At 38.6% G+C, this 25,239-nt stretch overlaps 2 protein-coding genes and 2 long non-coding RNA genes across 6 annotated transcripts in view; 2 read left to right on the top strand and 2 right to left on the bottom strand.

The window, feature by feature from the left end:
* Positions 1 to 25,239, bottom strand: part of LOC144017004 (EMILIN-1-A-like) — a 268,499-nt gene that overhangs the window by 130,516 nt on the left and 112,744 nt on the right. For both annotated transcript variants that reach the window (XM_077518243.1, XM_077518244.1), the window contains exons 2-6: positions 9,076 to 9,201; positions 4,764 to 4,984; positions 4,317 to 4,570; positions 3,284 to 3,457; positions 2,281 to 3,207 (exon numbers count right to left, since the gene is read on the bottom strand). In XM_077518243.1, the coding sequence (XP_077374369.1) occupies positions 2,281 to 3,207; positions 3,284 to 3,457; positions 4,317 to 4,570; positions 4,764 to 4,984; positions 9,076 to 9,201 (1,702 nt within the window). The remainder of the gene's footprint in view (positions 1 to 2,280; positions 3,208 to 3,283; positions 3,458 to 4,316; positions 4,571 to 4,763; positions 4,985 to 9,075; positions 9,202 to 25,239) is intronic.
* On the top strand, positions 8,919 to 23,021 carry LOC144017006 (uncharacterized). The gene is made up of 3 exons (XM_077518247.1): positions 8,919 to 8,927; positions 11,341 to 11,407; positions 18,040 to 23,021. The coding sequence occupies exons 2-3, from the start codon at positions 11,394 to 11,396 to the stop codon at positions 18,554 to 18,556; spliced, it is 531 nt and encodes a 176-aa protein (XP_077374373.1). The 5' UTR covers positions 8,919 to 8,927; positions 11,341 to 11,393; the 3' UTR covers positions 18,557 to 23,021.
* Positions 13,097 to 15,462, top strand: LOC144017007 (uncharacterized). 2 transcript variants are annotated; one of them, XR_013283052.1, is made up of 5 exons: positions 13,097 to 13,562; positions 14,006 to 14,256; positions 14,448 to 14,619; positions 15,027 to 15,175; positions 15,277 to 15,462. It is a non-coding gene; the product is annotated as an uncharacterized LOC144017007 (long non-coding RNA). The 2 variants fall into 2 exon arrangements; XR_013283051.1 differs by lacking the exon at positions 13,097 to 13,562 and having other exon boundaries at positions 13,908 to 14,256.
* Positions 15,316 to 16,734, bottom strand: LOC144017008 (uncharacterized). Its single transcript, XR_013283053.1, has 3 exons — positions 16,311 to 16,734; positions 15,831 to 15,940; positions 15,316 to 15,764 (listed from the first exon to the last, which is right to left on the bottom strand). It is a non-coding gene; the product is annotated as an uncharacterized LOC144017008 (long non-coding RNA).

Genomic DNA, 25,239 nt, shown 5'->3' with positions numbered 1-25,239 from the left:
ATTTTACACATTTATACCATGATAATTCTCGACAGATAACTGAACTACGAATGATTCATGTTATGTCTTTGTGTGTATGAACATCCTATTTCATTTGTACTCCATAAAGAATGAAAGATAATCAATATCTTTCAGTTCAGTCAGATTAGACAAGTAGAAGTTACCTCACAAGTTAGTTTATGATGCATTAATTACGATGTGTGTTAAACGGGTTGTGTGGGAAAACTGATTTGCCAGACTGACCAAATTTAATGCCAAATTATTAATCCCTTTAATAATTTTTTTCTAAAGTCTGCGCGAGCGAACAGAAGGGTGTGCCACCACCTACTGAAGCCCCGCCCATAGCCCAAGGACGAGGGGACCCCTCGCTCTTCCTCTTCCCTCTTGCTTCCAAGCTCTTGTTTACAAGCCTCTTCCAAAACTCTCTTGCACGACCTGCAAGTGTCCCAGCCTGCTCGAACTCTTTGTTCCAAGAAACTTGCCAACCACGTGGCCTTTTCTTTTCTGGCAGCAACCGTTGCCGAGAGCAGACACTCGCTCCACGCCATGCCAAAGCAGGTGCAAACTGCAACGCTGACCCCAAAGACTCTTTCACTCCTTTTTTCCCTTTTTTTTTTCTCTTCACCATCGGTGGAGTGCCCGCCAGCGGACTCCGCGGCCCCGGCGTACACTTGCAACGTATCGCCGGACTCAAGGTTGTGCACCTAAGCCGCGCACCTCACCTGCTATTCGGTGGTGCCCCGCCGCAGTGCCAGCTCACCTCCAACGGCTGGCCTTCCCCATACGCAGGCGCGTAGCGAACCGAGCTCCAACACCTGAAGTCGGATAGCTGTCCGGCAGAACCAACCTTGCCGGAGAATCAACCTCGCCGAGTCGCCGACCAATCAAGGGACGAGCCGCGCAACTACGTCAGCCCCCTGAGCGGCTTCCTTTGATTACCTGTGGAATACCCCCTTTTTGATTTTCTTGCCTTTTTCAACGAACATTGACTATTTTTCCCCCTTTCAAAAGACCGCCCGTTTCTGTTCGCTTCAACGCAACACCGATGCTCGTAAGTGTGCATTTGATTCCCAAATTGATACCACTGCGTGCAACTTATGTTTCAAACATATCACAGATCTGGCAGGTCAAATTTCTCTTTTCCCTGTTTCCTTATCCATTCGCATTCCTTCCTTATTTTCATTAGATTTATTTTTATTTCTTTTCTTCTGACGGTAGAATAGTTAGATAGGCAGTGTTTTGATTCTGTAGTGTAGCAATCGTGAATAAATGTATGTTTTATTTACTCTATTCCGCCTAAGTCATCTGTGTTTCCGAGTGGATTATTATTCTTTTGTTAGTACAACGAACCACTGAATATCGAGTGTGGCGACTTTAGATTATAAATGACTGATGCAAGAAGGATTTTGGTCGTTGTTTGCTCCTGTTAACCCAAAGCAAAACCAACGTGGTGCCCCTAGAGGTTATCGAGGTAAATATAATTTACCTCTGTAACGTCCAGATTATTAATTCGTCCAAAAGACGACCCAATTATCGCTACAACCGGTACGGGGGTGTCAATCCCAGTAGCTGTACCTGGAAAATGTGCATCGTGAGGAGGGTTCGCAGCCCTGACAGTTCTTGGCAAACATTTTACTGACGACTGCTTCAGGAATTTGGGACAATACAAATGTGGATTAGCAGAACATCTTTCACTTACTCTGGATCGGTACCAACTATTGAAAGTAAAGCGTGGCCAATACAGGTGCAGACATGAAGACTCACAGAAAAGATGAGACTTGGCCATGCCCAACTCATTTTGTAGTCAAAAACACACGGAAGTCTGGCGAGCCTTGGCCACGCCCACCAAAATCCGCTCGTTTGATGCTAGGCTAACAGTAGACCTTCCTAGTGGAGACTGCAACTCAACAACAAGGTACAATTTCGTGAACATTTCTTTTGATACAGTATCAGGGCGTCCAGAGGATGGTTGGTGTCATTGCTGCAAAGCTCATATCAGGTGATTTTTAAAGGAAGCTTGGGGTGACATTCATCAATAACAACAGAACATTCGGTGTAAAGACAATAGAAATAGAGCTGAGTCAGTTGGAAAGTTGACCGACCCACCATGAGGGGCCGACTTGCAATACCGTGACGTCAGTGAATACCATCTATAAATGGAACGTTGGCAACAATTACCTACATGGCATGTTGTTACTGTGATAAATGCCGACAGTTGTTGATATGATCTCAAATGGTCATATGATAAGGTTCAATTGTTTCCAATGTAGATTTCATTACCTTATCATTAAGAGAATCTCCAGATACGGACAGGTCTTTGAGTTTGGTGTTAAAATGTCTAATTTGATCCTCATTTGCAATCACTCTCCACTCAAGTGATTTCCTTGTTGAATTATCTTTTTCTCCTCCTATTACCGGTAATCCCCCTCCTCCCACAGTCCCACTTACATCTACACCAGTGCCACCACTGCTTCTACTAATGCTACCTTGACTTCCATCAGTTGTAGCTCTTCCACTATTACTGCTTCCTACTTCTCCCCCTCCTGTCATGCTTCTACAGCCACACTCCCGCAGCGTCCTGTTCAAGAGGGAGGTTCTGTTTTCTAGCTTTGATAGTGTTTTGTCATGTTCGTTCACCCTTTGCTTCACAAGTCCCACATCCAGCTCCACATCCGTAATCCTGAAGGCCTGATCATCAAAGCGGTCCAGGAATACAGTCCGAAGGTCACCAAGCTCTCTGTGGAAATAATCCTTTAAATCATTTTCCAAATGTTCACAGCTTTGTTCCGTTTGCTCCATAGTCCCATTGACGCGGAGTTCCAAATCCTTCAGTCGATTATTTAGTTTATCCTCAGTCAACACTGCATTGGCACTACTCCCTCTTCTTCCACCTTCAGCACCAATCTCCCCTCCACTGAATCCTCCATCCTTATTACTGCCGCCACTTCCTCCCGGAAACACATTGTTCACGCGGTTGTGCAGGACATCAAAGTTCTCTGCCGCTGAACTGATCTTACGCTCAGCATCTGCGACGCGGTTTCGGAGGTCAATGATGGTGTTACAGCATCTCTTTGAGCTCTCTACTTCCCGCCGCAATCCATCCATTCCCTGTCGATAACGAACGTCCATTGCATTCAGCTGCTTCTCCAGGGCCTGAATTCTTTCCTGGTCTTCCTGCTGCTGTCTGTGCAAGTCCTTCACACCAGCCTAAAAAAACCATACACATGTAAATACATTTTTCTGTGACAAGCAGTGTGATGATGAAGTCAGGGAAGACTAATACCTGACAGGAGGAACATGATAGTGAAACCCGTCTTTCAAGCTCCTCAAGGATCTCCTCCTTCAGTGAGTTTAGACTTTTTCCACTCAAACTTCCTCCAGGAAGCCCACCTTCCAGATCATTTCCTTTTCCATTTACCAGATGATTGTTGATACTTACAAGGGTTTTATCATGAGCCTAACAAAAAAAAGAACAGCAATTAACAGAATTTTCTTTTAACAGCAAAAATGTCTTCCAAAGCAAAAACTAACACGGAGTAGGCAATGAAAACAAACTACAAGGAGAGCTACTGCAAATGAAGACCTTGGTGATTTTGCTGCTCTTAAACGGGTGGAGTTTGGGTGTTATTTTTCATTAATCATTGAACTGGTTTAATTAAAAAAAATGTTGGTGCTCTGTCATGACTCGAGTCATGCTGGAGTAATGTTTGGGTCTTGTCTCATGTCTGGGGTCACGCCTGGGTTAAGTTTGACTGGAGTTCATGACCGTGCGCCAGAGTTCACGACCCGTTACGTGTCTGTTTTTGGTATTGATGTAACAGCATCCAGTTTCAACCAGTTTTAGGCTATATGATGTCTGGACTATGTGATGTCAGGAATCTTTTATGCTATATGATGTTTGTTGATGTCAGGAACTATCTGTAATTACTGGGTTAACAGCCAACAGAGAATTCCATGTCAGTACTGGTACTCACATGTCTAGCCACAACCAATGAGATTGATTGACTCTCTATTTACGGGTCTGAGAATTGTGTGTATTTTGCGGGATTATTGTCCACCTGTTCCTGTGTACAGCTTCTCTGAGTTTCGGTGCCTCTGGATGTGTATAAATAGATAAAATCTTATTTGTGTCTGCGCCTTTAGGATCCAAACCTCTCAGCACACAACATGCTCACTCCACACTGCTTCGGAAATGCAATGTGAACAAGATCTACCTACCATTCCAACTGTACTGTGTTTAATCACAAGGTAGTTACTGTGGAACTGGCATTCATAACACAAGTAGTGGGAGTAATAATGGGAAATCTGGTGGTGACCTGTGTGCGATTGTCAAGCTGATCCAGTTTGGTCTGAATGCTGTGGATTGTCTCTTTAATCTCTGGTTGAGCTGCATCAGCTGGGTTTCTTGCTCCGGAGGATATGCCACCGCTGCCGTTAAGACCGAGTTTGTCGGCCCCTTCCTGAGAATGCTGGTTCATAGAGGTGATGGTAGATTGCAAGTCCTCAATCGTCTTAGTCATAGTGTGAATCTTTTCTTCCAGCTGCCTCATCTTTTCATTATCGGCTCGTCCTGTAGAAGAAAGAAACAACAACTTCAGCGTTCGTACTCACATGACACGAGACAAGCCAAGAAAACAGAATTGGATAAAGACACCAAAGATAAGTTTCACCTTTACTGAATTTTACTAATATTATTCAATATCTGTGCTAAATGTGGTTCCTGTGGTTGCCTAATTGTGGTAATAAAATAAGAACGGATTTACCACTGTGTCCTCCATTCTGTCCAAAACCAATGTTGATGCCTCCTTGTCCGGTGCTCATCCCACTGCCACCATATTGGAGTTGAGGCCTGTTGGTGCTTCCTGTCCCACCAACTGGACTATGGCTACAATCCTCGCCACTGTAACCTTGGCAACACTTCCATTCCATCTGTGTCACCATTTTATAGGCTACTTTGTATCTAGGCTTCATGTAGGTACGATAGCTATAAAGGCATATAAGAAAAATGAAAATGCAGAACGGAAGGAACAGTTATTCACACTGCTGCCTCATAACAAAAAGTTTCCTGCTTAATTTCCACCATGAAACACTATACACCTGATTTGGCTGTATAGTGTTCTCCCATTTAGTACGTGGCCCCATTGATTAATGCAAATAGGGCTGCAACTAACAATTATTTTGATAATTGTTTAATCTGTCAATTATTTTATTAATTGATCAATTCATTGGCTTTAATCTCTTTATTCAAAAGTATTTACTCAAAATCAAAGTGACAGCGTAAAACAGGGTTGTCAAACTCATGTTAGCTCAGGGGCCGCATGGAGGAAAATATATTACCAAGTGGGCCGCATCGGTAAAATAACGGTAATATAACTTAAAAACGATTGCCGTCAATTCTCCGTAGATTTTCGCTATTTGTGTGCCAGCCCTAAATTACGGAGCTCGATTGTTATCATATTGTTCCAAAAAATAATACAAATGCAAATGGAAAGCGGCAACACTGAGTTCTGGACGTGTAAAATCGACCTGTTTTGCATATATATTGTTCCCAGAATGCATTGTGTGGCGCAGTTAATGACGTTATAAGGACGCTAATCCTTGTCATATCGATTTGTGTTACCAGTAATTGAATTTGTGTTGTATTTAACACGTTTGTCGGTTTATGATTAAAAATAAAAAAATGAAAAAATAAAAATAATAATAATAATAGTAAACAAACCGTAACTTTAAATTGTGTGTAAAATAATGACATCCAGGACGATTCCCCCATAAAAGTTGCATTGCTCATCTGAGGACTGCTTGTGAAATTAGAAATTTTATATATTTTTATTGTGGCCGGCCGATTAACAGTCCGACATTACAATTTTTTATTTTTTTATTTTTAACTTTACAAAATCAGCTTGCGGGACGGATTAAACCCCTTTGCGGGCCTGATCCGGCCCGCGGGCCTTGTGTTTGACACTGCTGGCGTAGAAAATGCACTACCATGATTTTTTTGGGGGGGGGTGATTTGTTTACTAGTGTCACAAAATGGGTTCATTGCTTTCCAAAGTTAAAGCAGACATTTTTAAAATGTCAAATTGGCGCAACAAAATGATAATGATTCATTTTTTTCCATCGATAATTCTGAGGATTTCATCGATTATAGGTCTCTAAAATTATTAACCGATTATCAAAAATGATTACCTATTAATTTGATTATCGATTCATTGTTGATTAATTGTTGCATGCACATCTAAATTCAAACTAGGGATGTAACGATATTCAAATGTCATGATACGATACTATCACGATATGTAGCTCACGCTATGATGTGGGGAGGTTGGCGAAAGTTCACAATATTGTAAAAAAAAAAACTCATACTAAAAAAAATAAGAGCACAATTTTGTGTTTTTGTACACATCAATGTTATGTTGTTGTTATTATTATTATTATTATTAATATTATTATTATTATTATTATTATTATGTTTTTTTAATTATTATAGTGTTATTATGTTAATGCACGCACACATTGAGTTCCTCCACATATTGACTTACTTCACAGGCATATTACGTTCCCCTTCATCTGAAAATTAGTGTAGATTTTAAACATAGAAGGGCCAAAACATGCCTTGTGAAAATTAAACTGCACTGAAAAAATAAAAAATAAAAATAGCCACTAGAGGGTGCTGGAACTGCACAAATGGAAATCAGCCTGACGTTGTTTTTTTTTTTAACAGATAATATTAAATATGTTGCAATTAAATATCATGAACATGACGACGACGATATTGTGACAGTTTTAATATCACAATATCACGATATTGCGTTTATCGTTACATCCCCAATTCAAACAGTTCAAGGCCAAACTTTCCAAACTTGTCCAAACTTTTTCATTTGAGGGCCACATACAGAAAATCAGGAAGGACGCAAGGGCCACATAATGTTATGAAGAGAAATTGTGTTTAGTCCTAAAAATTGTACAAATAATTTATTTGTGCTTTTGCCTATTTAGAAAAATACTACAGTATATAAACCAATTTATTTGTAATATGGCAGTGGGGTTATTATCGTTTTGGAATTTTTCATTTTAGTTAGTTTTTATTAGTTTTTAGGGTGGTTCTGTTAGTTTTTATTAGTTTAGTTCTTAAAAAAATGCTTTGTTTTAGTTTAGTTTGTTAGTTTCAGTATTAGTATTAGTATTTTATTATAATTTTATTATATATATTATTATATTATATATATATTATATTTAAAAAACAGCATGGGAGCGACGTCATCTGAAAGTGCTTTTCTATTGGCTGCTGCTAGATGGCGTCATTCCGTGTGACATACATTCAAAAGTCATTATTCCAGTTGATATCAAAATAAATCTACTAAAAATCACATTTAAAATCATCCCCAAAGGCTCATGCATTCAGTTAATTAGCAAAGACTGAAACGAAGGACATGTTTGCTATAATTATAGGTAGTTTTAGTTAGTTTTGTAAACATAAAATGTAGTTTCAGTTAGTTTTCGTTTTTTAAAAAGCATTTTTGTTTTTATTTTATTTTGGTTACAATATTGTTTTTTGAATTTTAGTTAATTTTAGTTTTTTCATTAGTTTTAGTTAACCTTTAACGGCACCTGTTTTTTGATACCCTCCATTAAACCGTGACATTGAAATGTAAAAGCCGTATACCAAATAGATGTGTGGCATATCACTACAAAAGTAATACTGTAACTAAACATGGGGGACAACATAAAAATGAGACTCAGATTGAATAACCCTTACTTAAATTAATAGTGGCCAAATGAAATCTGATTATGATTGAGACATCACTGAAATTAGTAGACTGTTCTCTGTTGAAACTAATGCAAACAACCATCCCCATAAGCTTAAAGGGATACTTTGCTTATTTAGCCATTTTTGGCAGTTAAACATGAATATTTTGCCAATTATAGTTTTGATATGTTCATTATTTTTGTTGTATTTTTGTTACTTTTGTTTGTTGTTAACACATTTTGCAACTTGCTGTCGACTGAAAATGACATCATAAAGGGCACAGGCAACCAATCACAGCTCAGCTTGTGAATGTCACATGACCAAACCTAGAAAACAGCTGAGCTGTGATTGGTTACCTGAGCCCTTTATGATGTCATTTTCAGCCGACAGCAAGTTGCAAAATGTGTTTTTAAAGGGATACTTTACTTATTTAGCCATTTTTGGCAGTTAAACAATATTTTGCCTAGAATAAATTTGATATTTTCATAATTTTTCATCTACAATTAGTACCTTTAAAAACACATTTTGCAACTTGTTGTCGACTGAAAATGATATCCTAAAAGGCTCAGGCAGCCAATCACAGCTCAGCTTTCGAATGTCACATGACCAAACCTAGAAAACAGCTGAGCTGAGATTGGTTACCTGAGCCCTTGTGATGCCATTTTCAGTCGACAGCAAGTTGCAAAATGTGTTTTTATAGGTACTAATCGTACATGAAAAATAATGAAATATCAAACTAATTATAGACAAAATCTTAACTTTTTATTGCAATAATGGGCTAAAATAAGTGAAGTATCCATTTTAATTAGAAACAGTTCTAATGTTTTTGCTGCTAATTTAAATTCACAATTAGTTGTTTTTTGGAGTGATGAGAAACATGTTGGAACTTATTCCATTCCTATTTATAGCATGTGCCACTGTTTAGTTTTTTTTTTTTTTGTCCTTCTTCCTTCAGTGACAGTGACAGTGACATGACGACGACCTCAACATGTGGTCTCTGGTTTCTTATTTTTATTCCGACAGTCCGCCACAACTGTTTGAAACGATCTCGCAGCCAATTGGGTCATTGTGAAAATGTAGAGTTGACCCGTGATTGCATCAGATTGTGAGAGGCTGAAGAGACGACTTACAAAATACCAGAGAATTCAAACGGAAAGCAGGCCTTCAACAAGACCAGATGGTAAAGTATTTTGAGCCGTCTGCTTCAGATTTTCTCCACGCTCATGTCGACAGTGTTATATTTACACACCTAATGTAAGTCAACATGAGGTCATAAAAATATTTAGATAAGGCGTGCATGTGTGTGTTTGTGTGTGTGCAGTACTCACACGACCACACGGTTGCAGGGACCGCTGCCCCAGGCACAAGGGTGGTAGTCTGGTTTCACATATGTCTCAATTCCATCTTCGACGACGCAACTTACCGTCTTCGTTGCCACGTATGCGCACCAATTCCTGGGGAAAACACACACATTTTGAGCTGTCAATCGAGTTGTCTTTCCTCACCGTCTGAGTCTCAATAAATAAAAGGTTCACATCCCAGATAGACTGTGCAAAACCCAGCAATATCGTGATATCGCAATATTAAAACTGCCACAATATATCGTCGTCGTCGTCATGTCACAATATTAAAAGCAGCACATCTGTTGAAAAATGTCAAGTTGATTTCCATTTGTGCAGTTTCAGCGCCCTCTGGTGGCTAGTTTTTTAGTGCAGTTTAATTTTCACAAGGCATGTTGTTGGGGTCTGGGTTTTAGTTTGGGTTTTTCTTAGTAATGTTTTCCTTGTGTCTCTAGTTCTGTCAATGTCTTATGTCCACCTGTGCTCGTTTTCCCGTTCCCTTGTGTTTGTCCAATCAGCTCCCCAAGCCACTTGTGTCCTGTCCAGGTGTCTCTTGTTATCTCGTTAGTATGTGTATTTAGTTCCCTGCTTTCGTTCAGTCCTGGTCTAGTCTTTGTTGTTGTTGTTGTCCTGTCGTCGCCACAGCTTGTTTCCCTGAGCCTCTGAGTCCTGCCCGTTGAGGTTACATCTAGTAAGTTTAGTTCCCAGCTTTAGTTTGCACTTTGTATGTTCTTTTGCACTTTGTTTGTTTATGCGTTAAATTAAAATATGTTTAAGAGCACCCCTGCCACGCCTTTCTTTGCCTCCCTCCACTTGGGTCCACAATCTCCCGCAAACCCTAACAGAAAGACTCGACCAGCAATGGATCCAGAGGGGGCAATGGTGCAAATCCACCACAACAGCCTTTCTACGGAGGCTAAGTTAGATGACATCGTGCGGCGTCTAGCTTCTGCCAGGACGGCATGGATTTGCGCCCTCCAGTCTCTCCCTGATTCAGTCCTGGCGGCGCAAGGCCAACGGCCGCCACCCGCACCAGCTTCAGTTCCGGCGGCGCAAGGCCAGCGGCCGCCACCCGCACCAGCTCCAGTTCCGGCGGCGCAAGGCCAACGGCCGCCACCCGCTCCAGTTCCGGCGGCGCAAGGCCAGCGGCCGCCACCCGCACCAGTTCCAGTTCTGGCGGCGCAAGGCCAGCGGCCGCCACCCGCACCAGCTACAGTTGCGGCGGCGCAAGGCCAGCGGCCGCCACCCGCACCAGCTACAGTTGCGGCGGCGCAAGGCCTACGGCCGCCACCCGCACAAGTTCCAGTTCCGGCGGCGCAAGGCCAGCGGCCGCCACCGGCTTCTGCGGCGCAAGGCCAGCAGCCGCCACCCGCTCCAGCTCCTGGTCTGGCGGCGCAGGGTCAGCGGCCGCCACCAGCTCCTGCTCCGGCGGCGCAAGGCCGGCGGCCGCCACCAGCTCCTGCTCCGGCGGCGCAAGGGCAGCGGCCACCACCAGTTCCAGTTCTGGCGGCGCACGTAATGCGGCCGCCACCCGAGCCTGTTACGGCGGCGCAGGAAAAGCGGCCGCCACCCGCACCAGTTCCGGCGGTGCTCATCTGGCGGCCGGGACGCCCTCCTGACTGGCGGTGACCAGCATCGCTCATCTGGCGCCCAGGCGCCCCTCCTGATTGTCCCTGATGGTGGACAGCGTTCCCGCCTCCATGCCCCCCTCCGCCCGCCCTCATTTTGGGTCTGTGTTTTTGGACATCTGGGATCTGTCTTTGGGGGAGGGGTACTGTTGGGGTCTGGGTTTTAGTTTGGGTTTTTCTTAGTAATGTTTTCCTTGTGTCTCTCGTTCTGTCAATGTCTTATGTCCACCTGTGCTCGTTTTCCCGTTCCCTTGTGTTTGTCCAATCAGCTCCCCAAGCCACTTGTGTCCTGTCCAGGTGTCTCTTGTTATCTCGTTAGTATGTGTATTTAGTTCCCTGCTTTCGTTCAGTCCTGGTCTAGTCTTTGTTGTTGTTGTTGTCCTGTCGTCGCCACAGCTTGTTTCCCTGAGCCTCTGAGTCCTGCCCGTTTAAGTTACATCTAGTAAGTTTAGTTCCCAGCTTTAGTTTGCACTTTGTATGTTCTTTTGCACTTTGTTTGTTTATGCGTTAAATTAAAATGTTTAAGAGCACCCCTGCCACGCCTTTCTTTGCCTCCCTCCACTTGGGTCCACAATCTCCCGCAAACCCTAACACATGTTTTGGCCCTTCTATGTTTCAAATCCAGATGAAGGGGAACATAATAAGCTTGTGAAGCGAGTCAATGTGTGGAGGAACTCAATGTGCATTAGCAAGTAAGTGCCTCAATATGAAGTGTTATTTGAGATTATAAGTTGGTTATAAGCATAGTTGTGATGTACAAAACCACAAAATTGTCTTTTTAGTATAAGCTATTTTTTTGACAATATTGTGACCTTCTTTTGTATCGCCAACCTCCCCACAATATCGTGATAATTATCGTATCGTGAGATTATCATGATAATATCGTATTGTGATGTTACATCCCTACACGCTACACCGTAAAAGTTTTCTGTAAAACTGGATGCATTTGCTCTAAAAACTGTCACAGTAATACACTGCACTTGTTATCCAGTATTTTACTGTAAACTAGGCCTGGGTGATATATCGATTTTTTTTAAATTAATTTGAATTATTTGTTGTGGACTATTTAAACTTTACATACATATACATACAGTCTTCCATCGCTATAACGCGGTTCACTTTTCACGGTCTCGCTGTATCGCGGATTTTTTTTTTTAAGTGCAATTTGCCATATTTTTTTTACAGTAATATACCCATTTTATAAAAATTATGAAGGTTTGAACATTGTCAATGTTTGAACAAGAGAGAAATGTGAGAACATGTAAATGCCTCAATGAGAAAAGTGTATAAATTGTGCGGTCGGGGATTTTTGAGCCTTATAACATTTATAAGAGTTGTAAAACATAAAGCTAACTACTTCGCAGATTTCATTTATTGCGGGTATTTTTTGGAACCTAACCCCAGCGGAAAACGAGGGAACACTGTGTATATATATATATATATATATATATATATATATATATATAAACAGCACTTGGCTCTTACGGAGCTGGGATGAGTGCACAGTCAGCCGGTGCTTCATTGCCCCGTAGAATGGAAGCAGAGTAAACTTGGACCTAAAAGTTGTCTCTTACTAATGTCGTGGCCAGGGCCATGTCGCAACAAGCTCTTTTCACCAGTGTTTTAAACAGGTTTGTAAATAATGATGAAGCTTAGCTAATTGCTGCGAAATGGAAACAGAAACCTCCTTTTTTTTCCTGATGAAAGAAGAGACTCTAATCTTTCTTTTGGTAGGTTCCACGTTTTTATAGCAATAGAACACAATATTATGTGGGCCTTGCAAAATCAGTCCAAATCCAGTAAAGCAGAGCAAAGCGGGTTGCTTCAGTGAAAATGGCTGGGAGTAAATGAGTTAATATAGTAAGACATATAGTGGACTGGTGTAATGGAATTCACCTAACGCTGAATCGTCAGGAATTCCTTATTTTAAATGTATACATAACATATTAGTGCCATAATAATGAAACAGAATATTTTAATAGGCTTGCATTTATAAATTTGTTTGTTCAGGATAATACATTTTTGAATGTGTTTATTATTGGTGAGTTTAATTCAGATATTGCAGGCAGGACATCAGTATTCGCTAATCATTTGCACCATTGGTAGACATGAAAATATTCTATGAGCTTTCAATGGTAGATTACATTCCATTTGGAATCCAAATAAATGGTCAGTGTCTACCCTCAACGGAGGTTAATATTAATGAAAGTGGTGCATTCTAAGTGGACTGCAGCTACATTTCGAGAGAGGAAATTTTCTCTTACTCTGTAAATACAGATAATTGTTTAAAGCAGATTTCATTGCCCAAGAAGGCTGTGATGTGTAAATTGTAAAAATTCTAATCACAGAGATGCTATACTTGCTATGTATGAAGATGTTAAAGACCAAATGTGAAGTAAGGTTGGCCAACCATGTTTTTGAGTAATACCAATGGCTAAACCATTGTAAGCATATTTTCGTTATTTTTTTTGACGCAACCCTTTCAGGTTCTTAGTTTAACCCATAGCAACGCCCTTGACAACGAAAATGCTTTTCTTCGACAATCTTCGGAAATTTTCGGAAATGACGTCACACCGGGAAGTTGCGAGAGAAGTCGGCCATTGAACTGCATTGTTTGCATTGCTACTCGGTAAGATGACCCGGCGATGTGTGGTGATGTATTGTTCTCAAGCTAAAGAAAAGTTGTATGAGTGGCCAAAAGATAACAGGGCACGTAAATGGTCAACTTTCATTCGCACGAAGCGAATAAATTTCACGCCATCGTCGAGGAGTGTTCTCTGTTACAAACACTTCGAAGATGCCTGCTTCCTCAACCGGTCTGCTTATGATAATGGATTTGCAAAAAAAGTAAGTATGATTACAATTATTTAGAAAAAAACGTGGAATTTATGGATAGATCACTGATGACTTTGACAAAGCAGAGCTTCCAACAGTTGTGGAATGAACAGTAGAAACTAGCGACGTGAACCGAAAGCTAACGTCTCGGTGCTATTCATATCAACGATGAGTAATAATGGCAGTGAGACAAATTGTTCTGAAAGTAAATTTCAATAGGTTGGCAGCATTGCTTTGTTGATCAAAGAACATGACACGTCCTTTTGAAACACTTCCAATCATATGTCAATCTTACTGCATTTTATGAGTCATTAAATAATTAAATATTTGGTAAGGCAGGGTTAGATGAAATGTGATAGTTGTTTTTTATTTTTATTTTTTATTTTTTTTTGCCGGTAGGTTTTATAGGTTTTATGAGCGACGCATATTTTTAGTGTCACCTTATGTTTCTGCAGGTTATTGCTCAATACAACTGCTGTCCCAACAATTCACCTGCCTCCACAAGACCAGCAGCAGATTCAAAATCCACCTGCCCAGCGTGCAGCAGCAGCTAACCGAGAAAGGAAGCGAGCCGTAGCTGAGGCTATCACCTCTGCAGCTGCCTCTGAACAAGAAATGGCTGATTACGAGGGTCAGTTATTGCAGGATCAATCCTGTTCAAACAGCCAAGATGATGAAGTTATGCCACCACATAGTGTGGATAAAAGTAAGTTAGGCGGAGTTGTTTTTGTCACTATGTACTTACCAGGTATTATTTATATTTTTATTCTTAGAGTTGTTGCTAGTTTAACCTGAAAATATAAATATTGTCATACCTTGTATCTGTAGAACAACCAAACATCTGTCACATGCCAACTAACATTTATAACAAACTAAGGAAATGAAATTCATTTGAAGGTACTGAAGTCAATGTCGCAGTGGTGGAACTCCTGACAAATACCATGTTTGTCAACGATGTCATGAAGATGTCTCACCTCGGACAGACCAGTGGTGTGTAAGCTTTTCACAGTGTGGTGAATCACTTTGCCCCAAAGATGTACAACTTCTCGTACAAAGGAATGAAAAGCAGGTGCGTTTAAGAAAACTTTGATATGTATGAAATGGAGACTATAGTGGTGATGAGGGGGGAAAGTAACGTAATGAAGCACTTGCTTTGAGGCTCCTCTAGATGGTGCTCATGGCTTAAACATAACAGCTAGTGCAATGGAAATTTATTACATTTCCACTGCATCTGTTCAACCAAAAATGCCATCTCAAACAATCGAAAAAAACCATATATATATATATATATATATATATATATATATATATATATATATATATATATATATATATATATATATATAATGTGCTTCTTCAAGTGTGATTTGTCCATGACTAGTAGAACATATGGATGAAATGTAGAACTTAGAGATATAAAGCTATTTCATCACAATGTGACAATTTCTTTATAAGGCAATTTTTGTTCAATTCCAGAATCATTCTCGCTGCTATGCATTATAATGAAAATGCTGGGAGACCACAGAAAGTGACGAAGGAAGGAATACACTCCTACTGCATCGTTTATCCCAAATATAAGAGTGGTGGCTATTCTCTGAGAAAGATATTGGTGGATGAAACTTATGGTAAGTTATGAAACAAAAACAATTCCAGGCAGATGCATTACTGAGTGTAACTCTATGTCACCCAAATATTTATCATCCCAATTTTTTATTTTTTTTTGTAGACTATGTGACTGACTGCCTTTCAGAGGCGATGAAAGTGATTGACGTTCCAAATAAGTACAAAACCGAATGATGTGGTAGTCGAGCCACAATTTCTTACAGCAGCAGTGAACAGACCGGACAAGTCAAATGTTATTGCTGAGCACCATACGAGATTCCTCAGGAAATAAAGAATCATATTCCTTGTATTAAGTTGTCCTCATTTGTTTATTCTTATTATGATGCAACCAGTACAAATCACAGTTCTGGAACATTTCTCTGTGAAACACGAAACCCTTTGAATACAGCTGACTCCTCTTCTCCTGGTGGTGGAAAATGTGCCCTGATACAAGACATTGCAACATGCTGGGAGCAGAACACGGTTGTCCAGACCAAGAAACTTCCAGCACCAGCGCACCAATTGTCTGTCGGCAATATGTCTATACTTGGCATCCTGTGGCCCATCAAATGCCTTGCCTTTGTACTGCTGCTTGTAGGTCATCCATGCCACCTATAATCCATATGGGTTCAGGCACACAGCATTGAATCCAGGATGATCAGTGATGCAGTCCAGTACCTGATTGAAGTGTTCCTCTCCTTGTAGACGTAGTCACTACTTCTTGAATTTCATGGCAGCAAACACATTCTACAGCTGTAGGCATTTGCTGGCAATTACCACAAGTACGCCTGAAATTTATATAAAAAAAAAAAGTAAAATACTGAGCGATGACACCATGAGCAGAAATGTTATTGAACAAGTGTATTGCTATACCAATCAGTCAATAATTCTGTTTATGAAAACATTTGTTTCAAAATATACAAGTACGTGGACGGAATCATGTACAAAAGTAAGAAATAGTCATTGATAAATCTCTCAAGTACAAGTAAAAAAAATAAAAATTGCTGAAAAGAATACTCAAGTACTGAGTAACTGCTTTAAAAACAGTCTGATTTATTTATTTATTTTTTTTAAATGTCATCAGACAAAAATATAAAATTATGTGCAAATGCTGGCATCTTCAAATCATAAAAAAATACCACTGCCTATATATCTTACCCATCTTGTAATTTCGACGGGTCTTGTCTCCATTCCATGTCAGGTGTCTGGGCGCATTATCAGCATCCTGATTAGCATTTGGCTCGTACATGTAAAGTCCAACGTATAAAATGCCAACCTCCTCCTCTTCCTCCAACTCTTTAAAAACTTGGTTCTCCTCATTTTCGCTCAACCTATCGCTGACATCGCTGTCTGAATCGACGTTTGAGTGGCTTTGTATAGCGTCTGTATGGAGCGCTGCCATCGCTGTTCCCGGTGTGACGTATCACTTCCGGGTTTGTCGCCCGCCAGGCTCGAACTTCGGAAAAGCGATTATTTCGTCAAATATATAACATATAAATTATTTTTTCATACTTTATTTGTTGGACAGTGTTTCAATGCTTCAATTGTGACCCTATATGGTATTTTATGAAATTACTTCACATTTGGCCTTTAAAGTGTCTCTTTTCAAAAAGTAAAACATAAAAAGAAAGGACGACCAGGATGGAATGCACATGCCAAATATTTTGCAAAGGCAAGGGAGGCTTCTCAGGAGCGGCTTCTGGCAGGAAAAGCGAGACGTGGGCCGGTTTATGAACAGAACCGTGTTACAAATGCCCAATATAAGTATGCGATGCGTTTTATAGCTAAAGATGAACATACTTATGCCTTTTGGAAGGAGGTAAAACATATGACTGCCAGTAAAACTTCTCTGCCATGTGAAATTGATGGCACCTCTTGAGTTGATAACATCTTAGAGCTGTGGCGTCAGCAATACAGTAGATTGTTTAACTGTCTTCTGCACGAGTCTTGTGATCTGTTTGATGTTGACCACGCAGACATAATTACGCCAAATGAAGTCCACAAAGCTGTTACCAAACTGGCTGATAATAAGGCATGTAGGCAGGATGGGCTTACAGCTGAACAAGTTCGCTAGTGCTAGGTTAGCACCTATGCTCTCCATCTGCCTTACAGCTGTCCTCTTACATGGGTTCTTACTTGACCCTATGTTGGCTGTATTATTGGTTCCTGTCATAAAAGATAAAACTGGGAAGGTTGGTAATTCTGACAATTATAGACCAATAGCTCTGGCCAGCATTGTGTCAAAAGTTTTGGAAACAATCCTTTTGGACAGGATATCAGTATTGATTAAATCTACAGATAATCAGTTTGGGTTTAAGGCAATGATAGGCACAGACGTATGTCTATGCATTAAAAGAGATTGTTCAAAAATACAAACGGCAAAACTCAACAGTTTTTATGCGTTTCTTGGACAATCCTAAAACATCACCGAAAGCTGTTCATGAAGCTGATACATAAAGGTGTTCCCAAATATATTGCGCGCTTGTTGATTTACTAGTACAGTAAGCAAACTATGCAGGTTAAGTGGGGGAATATGCTGTGTTTGCCCCATTTAGGATTGGTTTGGTTTGGTTTATTTGTTAATTTTTCCTTTCGGACAGCATTGTGACAATCAAACATTTCATCATATATGTAATAACCGAAAAGAAAAAGGGCTGGCGGGAAGAAGCATGAAGCTTATAAATTCCCGCCCCCATACGATACTAGGACGCAAAACGTTGCAATGTTAAATGCGCATTGCATTTGGTCTCTGTTGTAATGAATGGGGGTCATTTTTTCCAAATCAAATTTTTGTCTTAGGAATGTGGCAAATAGTGTTGTTCCGATACCGATACTGGTATCGGCACAGGTGCCGATACTGCATTAAAAATGTCATCATTCAACTCAGCAACCCGCTCGCCGTGCTGGTGCTGCCGCTGCTGGTGCTGCCGTCGCCGCTGCTGGTGCTGCCGTCGCCGCTGCTGGTGCTGCCGTCGCCGCTGCTGGTGCTGCCGTCGCCGCTGTTGGTGCTGCCGTCGCCGCTGTTGGTGCTGCCGTCGCCGCTGTTGGTGCTGCCGTTGCCGCTGCGCCTGCTCGCTAGGCCTGTTCGCCGGGCCTGCTTGCCGCTGCTGGTGCTGCCGTCGCCGCTGCTGGTGCTGCCGTCGCCGCTGCTGGTGCTGCCGTCGCCGCTGTTGGTGCTGCCGTTGCCGCTGCGCCTGCTCGCTAGGCCTGTTCGCCGGGCCTGCTTGCCGCTGGGCCTGCTCGCTGTTGGGCCTGTTTTGGCCTGGTTTGGCTCCATCGTTGCTGGTTCAGCCGTCGCTGCTGCTCGCCGGGCCTTTTTGGTTGGCTCCACCGATGCTCAACGGGCCTGCCTGGTTTGGCTCCATTGCGGCCACTCTGCGGGTCTGTGTCACCGGGGCTGCTAGCCGGGCCTGCCTGGTTGGCTCCACGTCTGCTCCCGGGCCTGCCTGGTTGGCTCCACCGTTGTTGCGGCTCTGCGGGCCTGTACTGCTGGGTCCGCCGTCGCCGCGGCTGGCCGAGACTGTCTGTCTGGCTCTGCCATTGCCGCCGCTCGACGGACCGGCATAGCTGATTCTGCCATCGCCGCTGCTCGACAGGCCTACATCGCCGATTTCGCATCATGCCACCAAAACAAAGACCGGACTCAAAACCGGAGGAGGACTATCTAACACTCACACAGGTAAACACACTACTGCAACAACAAAATGAACTATTCAATACACTACTAAGTCAGCAGCAGGAACAATTCAAAGGTTTTGTTAAAATAATATTGGACTCAAATAATGCAAGGCTTGACAACATCACCGGAAATACAAGAAATAAAGGGAAGTCTACAATATACACAAAAGGAAGTGGATGAGCTCAAAATGACTCAAATTCAAAACACGGAAAACAGTAAAACTACGCAAACAGAAATCTATAAGATACGTGACAGTTTACACATTCTAAATGAAAAAATGGAATACCTGGAAGGACAGTCAAAGAGAAATAATCTGATTATAGAAGGAATAGAAGAAACACCGGGAGAAACATGGACAGACACCGAAGCGAAAGTGATGAAGATGTTTAAAGAGAAAATACAGTTGAAGGAGACGATAGAATTGGAGCAGGTACATCGCAAAGGCAAACCTGATATTGGGAAGAACAGACCAAGGTCAATAGCTGTTACAGTTGAAAAACACAAAGACAAAACAAAAATCCTACAAAAAGCAAAAAATCTCAAGGGTACAAAAATATACATTAACGAGGACTTTACAGACACTGTTAGGAAAAAACGGAAAGGACTCGTACCAAAAATGAAAGAAGCACGAGAGAGAGGAGAGATTGCCTACATAAGATATGACAAACTGATAATTCACCCTCGAACAAGCACATCAAGACATCATGACCAACGCAACTCACTAATAAACTGAAAGAATATATAGTATGCTGGGTATAGTATACTTGACTAAGATCTACAAAATGCCAAAATGGCAAATTTGTACACAAAGGGAAATAACCTTAAAATATTTGATTATACGGAATATAAGATATCTGATTTAGAAAATACCCTTGACCCAGATACATTTTTTGGTAGCAACAATTATGATATCGTTTGTGAGTATTATACAAATGAACAACTAAATGTAAATATAGATAATGATTGTTATGCACTCTCAATTATACATTTTAATAGTAGAAGTCTACATAAAAATGTTGCAGAAATTAATGAATGCTTGCGTAAAATTAACAAATTCCATGTAATAGCCATATCAGAGACATGGCTTGAAAATGAGATAACAAATGATATTGAGATGGAAGGATATGAACTGTTTACAATGAATAGGGAAAACAGAAGAGGAGGAGGGGTTGCAATTTATGTTGATAAGGTTTTTAAATGTAGTAAAGTTGAACATCTGACAACTGCCATGGATAACGTAATGGAATGTGTGACAATTGAGGTACATATGAAAAATGTACCAAATGTAATTATAAGTTGTATATATAGGACACCTGGGTCATGTCTTGACACATTTAACGATAAACTAGCAGAAATTCTTAGTTATACAAATGATAAAAAAACGCGAATAATGTGTGGTGATTTTAACATTGACCTGTTAAATCCTAATGGACACCAGAAAACAACCGACTTTATAAATATGATGTATAGTAACAGTTTATTCCCTGTCATTACGAAACCAAGTAGAATAACAATTGATACAGCTACATTAATAGATAATATATTTATAAATAAAATAGATTTTAAAATAGAAAGTGGACTCCTTATTAATGATATAAGTGATCATCTTCCGGTCTTTGCAGTTCTTCATGATTATTTTGAAAAAAAAATTATGAAGCCGTCAACTTACACAATTGAAAAAAGATTAACAACACCTAGGTCCATGGCTGCCTTTAAGCTGGACCTAGAAAAGCATAACTGGTCTGAGGTCTATTCAAAAAACGATCCTAACACTGCATATAGTGAATTCCAGTCAACAATTAACTTTTTATACAATAAACACTGTCCAATAGTTCAAATTAAAAGGAAGTATAAAGGTCCAAATAAGGTATGGATGACAAAGGGGATAGAAAATGCATGTAAAAAGAAAAATATTTTATATAAAAGATTTCTTAAAACAAGAACTATGGAATCTGAAACAAAGTATAAGACCTATAAAAATAAATTATTAAATATTATACGTATAAGGAAGAAAGATCATTACCATGCATTACTAGAGCAGAATAAAAACAATATGCAAGAAATATGGAAAATACTAAATGATGTAATTAAAAATAGATCTAAAAAAATAAATTATCCAGAATATTTTATAAAAGATAAAAACAGTGTAATTGATAAAATTTCAGACATAGTCAATAACTTCAATGAATATTTAGTTAATGTGGGTAGTAATTTGGCAAATGATATTCCAGAGACAAGAAATAAACATGAAATAGATAAGTACGTTGTAAATAATTCATCCACTATGTTCCTAAATGGTGTTAATGATATTGAAGTATTAAATGTTGTAAAAACATTAAAAAATAAAAAGTCTACCGACTATTTTAATATTGATATGACACTGGTAAAAAGTATTATAGAATATGTTGTAAAACCTTTTACATATATTTGTAATTTGTCTTTCCAAACTGGTATATTTCCATCAAAAATGAAAATAGCAAAAGTAATTCCTATTTACAAAAGTGGTGATAGACATATATTTAGTAATTATAGACCAATATCATTGTTGCCACAGTTCTCAAAAATTCTAGAAAAATTATTTTTATATAGACTGGATAATTTTATTGAGAAACATAAGATTTTGAGTGAATATCAGTACGGTTTTAGAGAAAAACGGACCACCTCAATGGCAGTCATGGAACTTGTAGAGGAAATAGCTACCAACATAGACAATAAAAAATTTACTGTTGGGATATTTATGGATCTAAAGAAAGCATTTGACACCATAGACCATTCTATATTAATGAATAAATTAGTGAAATATGGTATAAGAGGCTTAGCATATAAATGGATAAAAAGTTATTTGGATGATAGATATCAGTATGTGCAGTTTAAAAATACAAATTCAAAACAATTGAAGATTATTCATGGAGTTCCTCAGGGGTCTGTGCTGGGCCCTAAATTATTTATATTGTATATGAATGATATCTGTTGTGTCTCGAAAATACTCAAGAGTGTCTTGTTTGCGGATGATACAACTTTCTACTGTTCTGGAGACAACTTGAAGCAGCTTCTGACTACTGTGGAGTATGAATTAAGTACAATAAAAAATTGGTTTGATATGAATAAATTATCATTAAATTTAAATAAAACCAAGTTCATAGTTTTCGGTACTAGACCAATCACTCATCAAGTTAAAATTATGGTGAATTTAATTGAAATAGAAAGGGTGTATGAAAATAAATTCCTTGGAGTAGTTATTGATGATAAATTATGTTGGAAACCACACATAGAAAATGTTAAAAGGAAAATGTCAAAAATCATAGGGATACTCTATAAAACCAAGGAGGTCCTGAACATGAATTCACTATATACATTATATAATACATTATTATTACCATATTTGACCTATTGTGTGGAAATTTGGGGAAACACATATAAAACAAATACCGACACTGTTTTTAAATTGCAAAAAAGAGCCATAAGGATTATTAATAGATCAAAATATACAGAATCAACACATCCACTATTTATTAAATTAAATACAATGAAATTTTATGACTTGGTTGAGTTTAAAATAGCACAAATAATGTATAAAGTATACAATAATCTACTCTGCCACAGTACTCAAAAGTTGTTTGAAATTAGAAACTGTCCTTATGAGATAAGGGGTACAAGTGTATACAAAAAACCCAAAACAAGAACAAATATTAAGCAAAGGTGTGTCTCCGTTAAAGGAGTTAATTTGTGGAATAACTTGGGAACTGAACTGAAAAGATGTAATTCACTTGTTGAATTTAAAAGAATGTTTAAAAGTAAAGTTCAATATTATTATTTAAATCAGATATGAGTTAAGAAGATTGTAGAAATGATTTATTCATTTACTTATTTTTCTTTGATGTATTAATATGAGTGTAATGAAATTTGTATATATGTGTGTTACTATTGTGTATTTTTATTTTTCTATTTATTTTATTTTTTTATACGAGTAGCATTATATTTTCTTTTATTAAAAATGTAATTTATTATAAATAAGTGATAGGATATGAAGAATAAGGGGTAGGACTGGATAAGTTTTCAACTTCTTCCTACTCCCTTGAACATATACATAGATATTTATTGGATGTTTCTTTTATTTTATTTTTTTATTTTTAACTTTATGTGTTTATATAATTATACGTGTATATATGCATATGTTCAATAAACTTCAAACTTCAAACTTCAACTTCAAAACAGTGGTATCGGTATCGGTGACTACTCACAAGTAACATGCCGATACCATTAATTCCAACACTAATATAGGATTTTGGATGCAGCATCTTGTGTCTTGCTTGTGCATGACATTCACTGATATGTGATATGTTCACTGCATGCTGATCTAAGATATCCTATTGGCCCTTGAATGCTCTGAACCAATAGCAGGACAGCTTTTTCATGTTGAGGAAAAAAAAACTCAAGTATCGGTATGGTATCAGTATCGGCCGATACTGCAAAGCTGGGTATTGGGATCGGGGGGCAAAAAATGGTATTGGAATAACACTAGTGGCAAATACAAAATATATATATATATATATATATATATATATATATATATATATATATATATATATATATATATATATATATGTATATATATATATATATATATATATATATATATATATATATATATATATATATATGTATGTATATATATATATATATATATATGTATGTATATATATATATATATATATATATATATATATATATTGTACTGTACTCAAGTCTCCATGGCACGAGTAATCAATAGGAAAAAAAAAGTTATTTTGGGGGTGAACTACTCCTTTAATGTTTTATTCCAATGCAAAAACTACATATGATCTTACCATGAATATGTCCTATTTCTAATTAAATTATTGTCATAAGCATTATAATAGATGAAAATTGTCTAAAAATAAGTCACTTTTTACGTGCTAAGTCTTATCTTAAATGTAATGAGATTTGTTTGAACCATAAATGAGACATTTTAACTATTATTATTAATTATTATTATTAGTATTAGTAGTAGTAGCAACCTGGTCCACTCGTTTAAGGCAGCTGCCTTCACCGTTCACCTACAGTATTGTCTGTCTCATAATGCCTGTCGAGCATGTGGAACCTTTTTTTTTTTTTTAACCCCTCTTTAGTTACGGTGTTGAATGGCAGCATGTAGGCTATTTCGCCAGGTGAAAAGTTATTAGATCCGGGATTTGTCTGTGCTGTTTGACTTCTTATCATAAAGCGTTATGCTGGCATTGGCAAATGCGTCTCTAATTGTTTTTTGAATAGATGAAGTTTCACCTCATGTCCCACTTCTAGTTTGAACTGGTCATACAGGAGCTTGTGGTGGCGATTCAAATGGTCGTGTACTGTTTATTGTATTACCTCGTGTTGCGGCAACAACGGCGACTGTCGGCAGAGGATTTTTTTGTGACTGACTCGCAGAAGGGAGGGGGAGGGGAGCGAGAGAGAGAGGTAGCTCGCTACCTTTATGAAGCAAAACAAACTTTTGCTTGCTCAAAAAAAAAAAAAAAACATCGCACGTCTTGCGATGTGGCTGTAGCGCATGTGCACATCGCGATGGCGATGTTCAAACGATATAAAATTGTATATGTGAGTATGTGTAAATGATTTAGATACGTATTATGGTATATGTTTAGGAAATTCATTTATATATGTTTTTGGCAAATGAGAATATATCTAAGTGCACTTATGTATATATAACCTGGTATATATATCTTATTTTAAAAATAGTAAATTAGTATTGTATTAATAATGAAATAAGTTTTATTATATAAAGTAAAAGGGGTAGGACTAGATACGTTTCTAACTTCTTCCTACTCCCTTTTGAACATGTAAGTTATGAGTGATTGATTATTTGGGGATTTTCTTTTCTTTTCTTTTGATTTCTGTTGTTTTTTTTTCTCTGCTGTTTGCCTGTTTATATGTTCAATAAATCAAATCAAATAAAAAAATATATTGTGCAGGCCTAATGTGTGTATATATATATATATATATATATATATACATATGTATATATATATATATATATATATAATATATATATACATATGTATATATGAATATACATATATATATATATATATATATATATATATACATATACATATATATATATATATATACATATATATATATATATATATATATATATGTCAGTGGGATATCCACTTCCCGGATAACGTTCAGCCCCGGCGTACGTGGCAATTAGACCCTTCTTTTTTGTTCTGCGCTGACTTTAGGAAGTGTGTTGCAGAACAAATCAACTTCTTTCTGGAGACAAATGATAACCCAGACATGTCATATTTTTGTACACATTGTTGAATTTGTACGACTATGTTGTATTAAATTCAGATAAAGCAGTGATTACTAAAATTGGCTGCTTGC

This window comes from Festucalex cinctus, chromosome 4 (genome assembly GCF_051991245.1).
Source record: "Festucalex cinctus isolate MCC-2025b chromosome 4, RoL_Fcin_1.0, whole genome shotgun sequence".
Classification (NCBI taxonomy): Eukaryota; Metazoa; Chordata; class Actinopteri; order Syngnathiformes; family Syngnathidae; genus Festucalex; species Festucalex cinctus.
The sequence above is the reverse complement of the archived record's forward strand: the minus strand, read 5'-3'. Positions and strand labels throughout refer to the sequence as shown.